This window comes from Eretmochelys imbricata, chromosome 3 (genome assembly GCF_965152235.1).
Source record: "Eretmochelys imbricata isolate rEreImb1 chromosome 3, rEreImb1.hap1, whole genome shotgun sequence".
NCBI lineage: Eukaryota > Metazoa > Chordata > Testudines > Cheloniidae > Eretmochelys > Eretmochelys imbricata.
This window is the reverse complement of record NC_135574.1, coordinates 21,438,219-21,450,511: the sequence shown is the minus strand read 5'-3', so window position 1 is coordinate 21,450,511 and position 12,293 is coordinate 21,438,219. Positions and strand designations below refer to the sequence as shown.

Here is a 12,293-nt window from a genome sequence, read left to right as displayed (position 1 = left end):
TCCTAGGTGCTGGCAGTACTACGAACATGGAAGTCTGCAATGATACATTCTTATTCAAGTCTAATGTCATAAAGGGGATGCCCGCAGAGCCTCTCAAAAGTTCTTAGCCTCCCTTACTAAGGTTGACTGACCACGTGATCATTTCATAATACCAGATTGTTGCAAACTCTACAAGAAATATGTTTCAATAACTAAGTTCTTGAAAGTGTACTTCCCAACATCTGGCATATTTAAAGGTAGAATGAACAATATGCTAGAAAATGTACAAAAGGGGAAAATCCTGCAATGGCTTGGAGATGGACTGGGTCTTATTGTAATTATGAATTCTTTGTATTCAGAGTTTGTGCAGAGGCACCAACCAGGATTCTGGCCCCACTGTGCTAAATCCAATCTCTGCCCCAAAGAGTTTACAGTTTGTCTCTGGATTCCATAACTGTGTAACACCAAGTTGCTCATAAGCACTGGATTGTTGGCCACACTTTCCCTGAGAAAGAAAAAAAAAGATTAGAGTCCGAAGTATGAAAATTATTTCCAAAGGGGTGGAAACAAAAGACCCCTCACTCATTTGTACTTTGCAGCTTATCTGCATATTACCGTTTGCCTGTCTCTTAAACGTCCTCTCACTACTGAGACAGTATTAGCCAAATTACAATGTAATTAATCAAATTTAGGTTGAGTTTCCATGTCAAATTGAAATGACCTGCAAGGAGTAGATTTAGCCTTTGAAAATATGTTTTCCTCGGGGAATGTACTACCATCTGGTCACATTTTTTCCTGGTAAGTTGCCCATCTTATTGTAAGGTTCTTCAGAGGAGTGTAACACTAGTTTCCTTTCCAGTTTATCCTTTGCTCCCAAGGAAGCAATCTCTGTCATTCCTTAGAAAAGCTCAGAACACAGTGGTAAGAAATAATAATACCAAACAGCAGTGTAATTTCCTAAGGGGAAAACATATTTTCTATCTGTAATTATTGCCAACAGCAATCTTGGAAATTTTGTATAATTTACTGTTTAAAGCATCAAACAGAAGGAACTGTTTAGTACCAGGGATGACTGAAGTAGGAATGTGAGAAAAAAATAAAAGTAAAAACAAAATGTTGATGTTTGGAGATTTACATGATGTAAACGTTTGCTTTGGCTTCCTTGCTGGTTTACACATGGGTCTCAAATGAAACCAGTTTAATTAGTGCAGAATAATAATAATAATAACCCCCCCAACCCGCATAATAACTGCATTTAATATAAACGTCTTCTCCAATCTGCTCGATATTAAAGTTACAGCAAGACCACAACTGTACCCGAAAGTTAGCCGGGAGCACTCGAAAAAAGCACAGCAGGGCTGAAGGCAACAACAAACAAAACATTATTCAACAACTATATCCAGGTGCTTTAACAAACAATGGATGCCTTGTCAGGGAGCGAGAAAAAAAATTCATTTGCTTTGTGCATTGTGGCATGTACCGCCTATGTGGGGTGTGTGACGGAAATTGAAATATCTCTGCTCTTATGCCTACTCTGAGTTACTTGGATTCAACTCCCATTGACTTCAACTGATGGAGAGATCTGAGTCTTAACCAATCAAACTCACCTCCAGTTCAAACTCTCGCATACTCTGCAAGACGGCCCTGATGATGGAAATTCTGGTAGAGGGTCCAGGTTTTAATAGTGGAAAGTAACTGCAACCTCACTTTCTGTGTAGGAAGGTCACATAAAGGACCTCAAAAGGATGTAGGGCTGGCTACAAAGTAGGATGGGCAGAGTGTGTTCTAATTTAGCAGCTCCATGCAGAGGCTCCTGCCAGCACTCTGATGGGAATCAAGGCCCCATTCTAGCCAACTATTTCAGCATGTGAGTAGCTCCATTGAAGTTAATCTCAATGCTTTTGTGGATCAGGGCCTAAAGTTGATCCTTCCTCATGATGAACCATGATGGAGGGCAGCACTTGGACCACCATTTGCTTTCAAAGGAGGTGAATTCCCACTCAGGCACAGTGGATTTAATTAGCATGGGAAAGTGAACCTATACCTCCCTGAGTCAGCTTGGGCTGATTTCACTCCCATGTTCTGTAGCGTTGAACCCCCACCCCCGATTGCCTTACATACAACACAATTCTAGTGACGGCTTGGTACTGCTGTCTTCGAATACCTGTTCACCTGATTGTTGCAATTAGCAGTAACTGAAATCACCCTTCCAAAACTATACTCATGACATATGGCAAGGCTGGCTTAAATACTCTTTTAACGTGTCACTAGAGGTACATCTAGACTAGAATCTGGGGACCTGTTGCAATTAACCAGTATTTAACTCGAGTAAGGTAGCGCCTTTATAAATGCTCATCTAGATACTTCCACAAATGTTTACTCCAGGACACAGGCCTTTGTGGTTTACCCCTGAGTGTTGTTAGCTTTGTTGGAACCATTTTACCCTAAAATAAGCGGTACATGTTTGTGCCCTGGAGAAAACATTTGTGGAGTGTCTACTGTCAAAGCCGTTACCTAAAGCTGTTACAAAGCCATTATCTAAATCAAGTTAATTGCCAATTAATTAACTCAAGTTACAACATGACCACAAACTCTATTCTAGACGTACCCTCGTGGAACTGAGAGAGAGGCACAGGAAAAGGCCTGTTCCAAAGCCTGTTGAAATCAATGCGAGTTTCTCCACTGAATTCAGTGGGCTTTGGGTCAGGTTCAAAATGAACAAAGCCCCACTATGCAGATGACTGTCACTACTGCTACTGTCTAACATACAAAGTGACCACAGCTGCTAGCATTTAACCAGCAGATACCTATTTTCAACACCACCTCCATGCTGCAGGTTTTTCTTCTCCCACTTCCAGTCTGTTAGCAATGTATCGCCTGACTCATCACAAGTTTGTCAAATTAACTCAGCTCCCAGGGATGACACCCAAGCAAGGGTGAATACACAAACCCCCAAACAAATCCCAAACTGTGCTGTGTACTTCTTGGACATTATCAACAGGCCCATTCTCAAAACATTCAAGACCTATGAGTAATATTTATGATGGGAATAAAACTGACAGTATTTTATATATATATATATGCACAGGACATCTGTTGGAAAATAAAAGCTTTTACAAGTAATAAAATGCCCTTGTTAAACTTTTATCTCTCTTTCTTTTGGAAGTGGGGTACATTTAGAAAGCAGAGTGACTTAAAAAAATAAATAGGACTGTAAATATATAAAAGTCATTCACCTTCCTCCAATAATTTAATATGAGCATCCTATTCCTAAATTGGGGAAACTTTAGTTCACTCACAGAGAGAATAAAGCAGATGTGGGATTTTTCCGTCCGTGTTTAAGTGCTGTCTTGGGAAGGTGAGTTGTCTGACAACATTAAGCAAACATTTTAGTCAGGCATCGCACAGGAAAATAAACAGTAGCAGAGGAAGCATGAAAATATGAAAGGCTGTTATTCTTTGGCCCCTTTTCCTGGAAGGCAGGTGATAAAATATTACCGTATTTCCACAGGTAAGGAAACACTCTCTTAAGTGCCTCGCAAAAATACATATTACAATAATAATTTAAAATGTCATGCTGTATGAGACTCAGCTGTGGTAGCACAGAAGGGCTGGTGGAAGCTCTGTGACTGCAGGAGCAAAGGAGAATAGGATTTGCCATTCTGGGTGAGCCCAGTGGACCACCTAGTCCAGTGTCCTGTCTCTTGACAGTATTCGGTAGCAGCAGATTTAGGGGAAAAGTTTAAGACACCTTGCAGTAGGCAGGTATGGAATAACCTGCTCCTAAGGAAAGTTCTTTCCTAACTCCCATTAGTCAGAAGGTAAGAAGAGAGGGAGATCAGATGCTGTGCCACTTTGTCTAGCATCAGCTCCAACACTACAGTAAGATCTGTGGCATGCAGAGTACATGTAGCTATATACAGAAGCAAAAGGCAGGCTGCGTCCACACTGTGGTGTGTGCTACACACAGCAGTGAAAGACTGGCAGGTCCCCACTGCCAGAGCCTTTCCCTAATTGCCTCCCCTCTACCAGGGCCTTTCCCTACGCTAGCTGGATGTGCAGTGTCTGTACTCTACACACCATCGTAAGTGTAGACCTGCCCTTAGAGAAGCCTGAGGGTTGCCACGGTGGCTAGCACTTGCGTGAGTGCACTAGGATGGAAGGGAAAGAGGGAGGAGACCTCTCTCCATGGCCACACTGGTTCCCACTGTACAGCTGTAATAATCTGGTTCATGCTATACAGATGTAACTTTCTAATCATGCAGGCAAGATGCTGATTTCACTGACTTGACTTGCAACTAAATTTTACCTTTAAAATTCAGAATCTCTAGCTATCAAGGCAAATGCAAATTTTGGAAAGGTTTCTCCATTATAATACTGGAATGGGTTATTTAAGGCTTACAGTATTATCCGAAGAAACTGCCCTGCTGTGTGACCTTGGGTGACTCACTGTACTTCTCTGTGCTTCTGATTCCCCTCCTTATTCTTTGTCTTGTCTGTTTGTGGCCAGGATGGTTTCTTATTATGTGTCTGTACAGAGCCTAGCACAATCAGACCTTGATCGTGATCGGGGCTCTAGGCCCTAATGTAATGAATAATAACACCATCACCACCACCACCACCACCATCATCACAGGAAAACTATTTCCTTGAATCAAGGTGAAAGGCATTAGCAGAACACTGCAGGCAACACCCTTGTAACTGTACAGAGGATTTTAGTTTCCAGACTGTTACGGGCAGATCAGTGCACTTCAGTGTAGCGGTGCCCATTTACAAGCTAATGATTTTGCCCGTAACCTTTTAGGAGTTAAGACTGTCATTTCAATGCAAGCAAATACATTCTGTAAATGCTACTGTCTTCATTTTAAAGCAAAGGTAAAGCTTAAAAGTAATATAATTTAGGTGCCTAATTTTAGGTTCCTGAGTCTGAAAACTGTCATTGAGAATTGAAGGGGAAAGTATTTGTATTTCATCACGTAAAATGACAGACTTGTAAATGAACGGCCTAATATACTTTCTAAAACATTTAAAATTAATAAAAGGTCTGGGGAAGGTGGGTGTTAAATCGTTTTGAATAGTTTTCACAATGCTCTTGTGTGGTAGGCTGAACTGGATGCTGTCATACAATTAGCACTTCTGTAATGTTTTAATTTCAAAGTGCTCCAACATTATCAGCAAGGAAGCTTCCCATTTTATATATAAGGAAACTGAGGCAGAGAGGGGAAATGACTCCTTCAGATAAGACAGCAAGTCAGTGGCAAAGCTGCAGTTAGAACCCAGGAGTCCTGACAGCTAATCCTCTCTAACCACTAAATGTTCTGCTTTCCTAACTGGCAATAAAGGTAAAGCTTTCCCAAATAATCACAACATGTTGTTTTCTGCTGAATGCAACAAAATGAACCATCTGTAGATAATATGCCATTATTTAATGTCTCTTGGTTTTAAAGAGAGAGATGGATCAAAAACAAAACCTGGGATCTGAGCATTCCCAAACTTTCCCAGATCCAGACTCAAACGTCCCAATTGCCCCCAGGGGTAAAATTCTCAAAATGACCTAATTGCCTAACTACCTTCAAGTGCCTAAGGGCATGGCTACACTGGAAACTTCAAAGTGCTGTCACAGGAGCGCTCCTGTGGGAGCGCTTTGAAGTGCGAGCGTGGTCGCGCTTGAGCGCTGGGAGAGAGCTCTCCCAGCGCTCCTGTTCATCCACCTCCACGAGGGGATTAGCTCCGAGCGCTGGGAGCGCGGCTCCCAGGGCTTGGATACTGTCTACACTAGCGCTTTAAAGCGCACTGACGTGCTGCACTCAGGGGGGTGATTTTTCACCCCCCTCAGCCAGCCAGCAAGTTAGAGCGCTATAAAATATAAGTGTAGCCAAGCCCTACAACACTTTTGACAAATTTTACCTTCTAATGAGCCAAACCCAAATCCTGGATCCAGAAAGCTCCAAACTTCGGAGAAGTTTTGATTTGGATCTAAATTCTGTGGCTCAACATATTTCGATGTCATTTTATATCCTCTCACAGCCCTCTAGAATATAGTGAAAGGAGGATTATTGTCTCCACTCTTCATTTTTATGATGTTTTAAAACAATTTCAAATGCTGTTTTCCCAGTTATGATTTTTTCACTCCTCCCCATCCTTTCCAAACCCCATAAAGCAAACTATCCCCTCCCCAGATTTTAGCTACTCCCCTGGCCTGTAAACAGGTTAAACAAACAGGGAGATTCCTCAAGAGAAGTCACAGGTTCAAGATCACAAAGGATGACCGGGCATATGGGCCATTTGGAGGTTTTTCTTCCTATTGTGCTTATCTGTATCTTTGCTGTCATCCAGACGTTAACCTCTGACCTACAAGCCTGCCTCTCTAAAAAGCCTTGCAGTGTTTATCCATTATGTAATGTCTGTGCTTTTGTGGAAATTTTACAGAAACAAATGGAGGAAGTTTGCCAGTCAAACTAGTGGACAATAAATCCTGTCCCATGTAGATAGAGTGGTTTACTGTCACCATAAACCCCATACTTCCATGTCACAGAAGAAATGTTTTCAGATTTCAAAACATTAAAGTGACATAAATGTTCCAGTACTGAAGAACAAGGCAAGTTTTATATTATCATTATTTTTATTAGATAGGAGAATTTACAAATTAATTTTTACTTGCTAACCTAATGATTGTCTATGTTTCAGATAATGGCAAGGCCAATAAAGTCCCATACTTAGTACTGTAACATTTTTTCTGTCTCTTCATTAGTGCAGGTCTGAAACACTTGGTTCCAAATCCTAAAATGAGTTTGCAGTTTATAACATTTTCACTTCAAATGCCTTTCCTCAAAAATACTTCATTGTAAGTCTCTGATTATTTGGAGTCAGTCTTTAGCAAACTGCTTTCAGGATTGTAGATTGCATCTTTATAGGTACATTATTTTGTTATCTTGTTCTCCCACCCTCCCTCTGCCCATTTGTCTGTTTGTCCTCTTGCTGCCTCCTGTCTGCACGTACATTGTAAGCGCCCTGGGGCAGGGACTATCGTTTTGTTATCCCTATTTGTCAATACAATGCCTAACACAATGGGGTCCTGATCTTTGAGTGGGGTTCCTAAATAATAAATAAATAAATAGTAACAACAACAGCAACAACGTGTTGTTTTAGATCACATGTAGAAGCAAATACATTTTCAATCAGTAGTGGGGTGGGCAAAAAGAAACGCAATCTTCCTGTCTTCATATACTCCTCTTTTTGGTTGACTCTCCTCATTAAGGACCTCTTTCTGCTCCCTCTGAAAGGAGATTTACTCTTGACGTTAGTGAAAACAGGATCGGAACTCAAAGTCTTGTTATAATTAAGTTTTATAAATCTCATTTCCTTTCAGCGGAGAGAAAACACATTGTTGTGACTAAGCTTTGGATGTGGTAACAAATCCCTGGCAGGTTAGTTTGTTTTAATGGACACATTACTTTTAAGGAAACTTTTACCATTTTTTCTTGCCCTTAATCATAGCTTTTATTGCAATTGCAGTAATTCAACAGATGTATGTGCCAAAGGTAATATGTGTATTTTTAATGAGTCGACACAAACTTCCTGGAGAGGAGAAACAAATTCATTTTCAGAACATTTTTGAATCATATTTAATAGCTATTAAAAGGACAGGGGAGTTGATCAGAACAACATTTATGACAGCTTCATATGCTACACTAGTTTACAGATGAGTAGGTACATACAACAGGATTTAAATAGGCCAGATTGCTGAGCTAAATATTTTTTTTGCTGAACTGATGACCAAGCTATGGTCCTTTTTTCTTTCCTGCTTGTGAACCTACAAAAAAGACCTACAGGTTTGATCCTGTAAAACCGAACTTGTTCGGGTAGCGGTAACCTATGCATGTAGTTCCTTTGAAGTCAGTGGGCCACATAGTGCCATCAGTTTCCAAACTGCTGAAATCAATGGGGAATTCTGCTTAAAAACGGATGGCGTGATGCAGCCCACTGAACAGTCACATGAGTAAGACCCACTTACGTAAGGGCTTGCAAGACTGCCTTCAGAGGACCACACCCACAGCTGGTTTAAATCAATAAAGTGAATGGAGTAACACCAATTTTACACCAGCTGACGAGCATGTCTTAAAGCTATAAGGTTGGACATCCTTGGCTGCTTATATCTAAATCGTCTCTTTGCATGGGAAGATGTTAGATAAATTAAAGCAACTAGTGCACTTAGCACGATATAAACTACTGTAATACAGAGATGTTCGCATCCTAGAATTGAGTTCTTGCCACTGCTGGAGTACTGAGGGAAGGAACACAAAAATATACTGTGACCTTATATTTACTTCCTATGTTGATAATAACTCCTGTAAAAGATGACATGCCCCTTACCTAGAGAACAATGTTTAGTAACTCTGAGCCTAATTCTGTGAGGTTCCAAGTACTCCCATTCCCCTATAACTTGATTTATTTAACTGCTTACTTGGGACTATATATTACAATTTGTTGTTGAGGACAATGCATTCAGCACTGTCCAGAACAGACAACAAAGACATTCCCTGTCCAAACACTTTACGATCTAAGGCCGTGATCCTGCGAATGATGATCGAGTGCAGACTCTTCCACCTGCACAGAGTTGCACTGCAGTGGGACTCGGTCTATCCTGGTACAGCTCTTTGCAGCACTGGGGTCTAAACAATCTCTTAGAAGGCAGGCCACACTGGGAAGTCTAGGTGTCAGATAAGAATGTCTCTAAAAGATTACTATAAAAAATCAGAATTCACTTCTTTTGATCACCGCATGTCAGCTTCTATATCAAAGTGTTTTCAAGCGTTAATGTATTGAAATAATGTGGGAAACACCACAATATGCTTTGATTTTCATTTTGGAATTCTCAGCAGAATTTGGGTGAATAATTCCCTACCTGAAATCTGCTTTTGTCCATAGAAGATGTATAAAGTTTATATATGCATTTTATTTTATTTTATAGTATGCCACAACATATGAAGAATTTTGATTTTCTATCTTTCTTTGGAGAATTTTAAAATTCATATGTGTAAAGCATCAAAGAAATTCCTCATGGGTGTAAAGTTACTTATGTGTGTAAATGTCAGCAGGATTTTCTTTTCTGCATTTAATAGCACCCCGTTAAGGACTTTGTAATGTTAATTACAGCCAGAAAGAAAAAAATTGACCATCAGTGTCAAATGTCCAAATTTTCATTGTCCAAACTGCGTGAAGTGAAAAAAGTAAACAAAAACTCAAAAGGTGTAAAGTAAATTATATTTTAAAATGCATTCTTTTTAATAATGTATGGTGTTAATAGTACAGGTAAAGATATTCTTTTAAAATATATTTTGGGGAAAATATAATGTTTAACCTAACAGTCTCCGTTTAAGAAAATAATTTTTCAAGACATCCAACCACTTCATTCACTCCCCGGTTCTGAAAAGGTCCTTAAAACTCCAAATATTGTGGATCATTTTATGGATCAATTCAGAGCACTGTTTTATGACCAGCTTCAAATTTCCCTGTATCCTGTCCAGAATTCTTAACTTGAGAAGAGAAAAGGACTTCAGGACACATACAAATCGTGCCTCTCTTTAAAATTTGTTCAGAGATTTGTTCCTGTTTTAACATCAAGTTCATTTGATGCCCTATACAGCATGCTAGGTTTGTTGAAGCAGTTGGATAAAAAGTAGATATAGTAAAAAAAATATTCTGCTCACCAACACAATCCACACTGAAGAGATTTAGGGAGGTAACTATTGAAGCTTCATCAGGACATTTCAATCCTCGCAGCACAAACCGCACCATGGAAGTTTTGACTCTTTCCGGGAGAAATGACAGCAGGTAGACTGGCATGTACAGAATGTACCGAAGCTTGCACAGCACAGGTGTCAGGAGCTTGCCTTGCGGGGACTGAGCCATGCGCTCTATTGTTGGAAACAGCAGCACAGAGCGGAGAACCTGTACAGAAAGAGACTGTCAGGAAAGTCCTCTAAGCACCGTATCAAATTCTGGAAGAGAGATTTTTTTTTTTAATGAGGCTTATTTTTAAGTAAAGTGAAGTTTGTCAGATGCACTATTAACTTGCAAAGATATTTATGTGCTACATGAAATGCCAGTTTTTTTGGAGGGAGCAAATAAGGGCCTGATTCTGCAAGATACTGAGAGGTCTCAACTCCCATTGACTTTAGTGGGACTTGGAGGTACTCAGCATGGTGCCAGATCGGGCTCGAAGTACAATTTAGAAGCGAGTGCCCAATGCTTTGAATGTAGTCAATTGTTACGTAGAGATGACGGTGATACCACAAGAGGGCAGTACACAGGAAAAGTCTTTTTTTGTGTGTCTATGCAGGTTTTTTATTCTCATAATTTTATTTGATTGTTTCCTATGGGAGAGAACTGATTTTTCAAAATCATAGCTATCACATCATGGTCTTTTCAGTGGGTAGTGCAACTACAGAAAGGTTGATCAAACCATAGTAAAGTGGGGCTATGACTACAGTTAAAACAAGATTATTATAGTTATTTATTAGTTTTACCAATAAATAGCACCTAACAGCCATGGTCATGGCCCAGGACTCCACTGAAGAATGTTGCATAATACAGGCCACAATATTGTACTGTAACATATGTATCTTTAAGCTGCATGGTGATTTGAGCTCATAGGGACTGAAAACACTCTGATCTCAAACTAAAGAGAAAAAACAATATGAACCAACCATTAAGTGGAAACATTTAACTTATGCCTATTTTTAAATTCTATTTTATTGAGGAGATTGTACAAATATTCTTAGAGAATATATGATAGAAATCTATTATGAGATGTTACTCCCTCTACAAGTGCTTTGGACTATCACATAAGCTTTCATTTAGGAAATACCTGTAAAGATACACAGTTGCAATAGCTGGTAGTAGTATGAACAAGGCAGACTAAGACAAAGATGTTATGGCCATTAAAGTGCTAGGTAATTATGGGAGACTTGCTGTGTTTCACAACATACTCTGCATAAATGCAGAAGAGGCAAACAGTTACTTCTGCCCAGTTATCAGACTGTCCAGCTTTCCAAGGATTCTTTTAATTATTCCACATATTGTATGATTTAGGCTGGGATTTTGCTTTTAAATTAATTATCTTCCCAGTCTATTAGACCTAGATCCTGCAAACTGCTCTGTAAGGGCGGATGCCTAGCCTACGTGGAGACCCACTGACTTCAGTTATGGCTTGATGGTCCAGCCATGCAGAGTAACTTGCAGGATCAGGGCCTTATAAGGTAACAAAAGAAATATGGAAAATGCCAGTAATAGCCTACAATATATTTTCTATACTATATTTAAGATAGGACTTTGAAAGGGTTATTTATGTCGAAGGCACAAACATTTTAAGACTCCCTACACTTTTTCAGCTGAGACTACCTTGATTTCAGACAAAGGAAAATATAGTCTCAGTGAAAAATCAATCCTGGGCCTCTTTTTATTAAAGGCAACCAACAGCTGGCGTATAGGAATGCAACTTGTACTAAATTATGTGGTAGTTTTGTGATATTTCAGCTAGGCGCTGAACTCAAACTCTTGTGATCTAAAGCAGATTTGACCCATGTTCTCAGCCACACATTAATCCTATGCCATTACAGTTTATAGATACAGGATTAGCTGCTTTGAGAGAAGTTGCTAAAGCTTAGACACAAGAGAAGGAAAAACCTAGAAAGCAGTTATGTCCCTTTCTCTCCTGTACTGTGCTGCTACTGATATATATATATATATTTAAAAAATTGTACTGTATCAAGTTTAAAAGATGGAGCTATGAGGTATTTAAGGGCACATTTCTTTTTCTTTTTGTGTGTGTTCTGCACATAATATAAAGAGAGCTTTAAAATATATGTATTTCTCAACCACTCATCAACTGTTCATTAGCTCTCTGCTAGCATCCAGAATCCCAGATTTGTTTAAAGGCACAGTTCAATTTTAACTTACTTGCAGATAACATGAGGATAAAAATGACAAAAATATAAATGATGATTTAAATTCTTATTGTGTTGGTACAAATATTCATAGGAGTAATATGCTGCTTCTGTTCCATGCAGAATCTGCATTGGAGTATACATTTACCTTTATTTTGAATGTATACTTACTGCAACTAATCAGAATGCAAATATCTAATATCTACCGTGCTTATGATATTTTAAAGTGTCAAGAACACATCTCACACTATATACAGAATACTACATTTACACAAGTAGAATCTACTAAGAAGAAAAGATATAAATACTTTTTATGCTACTAAAATAACTAAAACTTACAGAGCCAGCTTTTAAATGTCAACCAGG

The 12,293-nt window shown here is 39.3% G+C and overlaps 1 protein-coding gene across 10 annotated transcripts in view; it reads right to left on the bottom strand.

The window, feature by feature from the left end:
• The window catches only part of LDAH (lipid droplet associated hydrolase), a 186,414-nt gene that overhangs the window by 44,513 nt on the left and 129,608 nt on the right, over positions 1–12,293 (bottom strand). For all 10 annotated transcript variants that reach the window (XM_077812470.1, XM_077812477.1, XM_077812471.1 and 7 more), the window contains one exon: positions 9,690–9,930. In XM_077812470.1, coding sequence (XP_077668596.1) covers positions 9,690–9,930 — 241 coding nt within the window. The remainder of the gene's footprint in view (positions 1–9,689; positions 9,931–12,293) is intronic.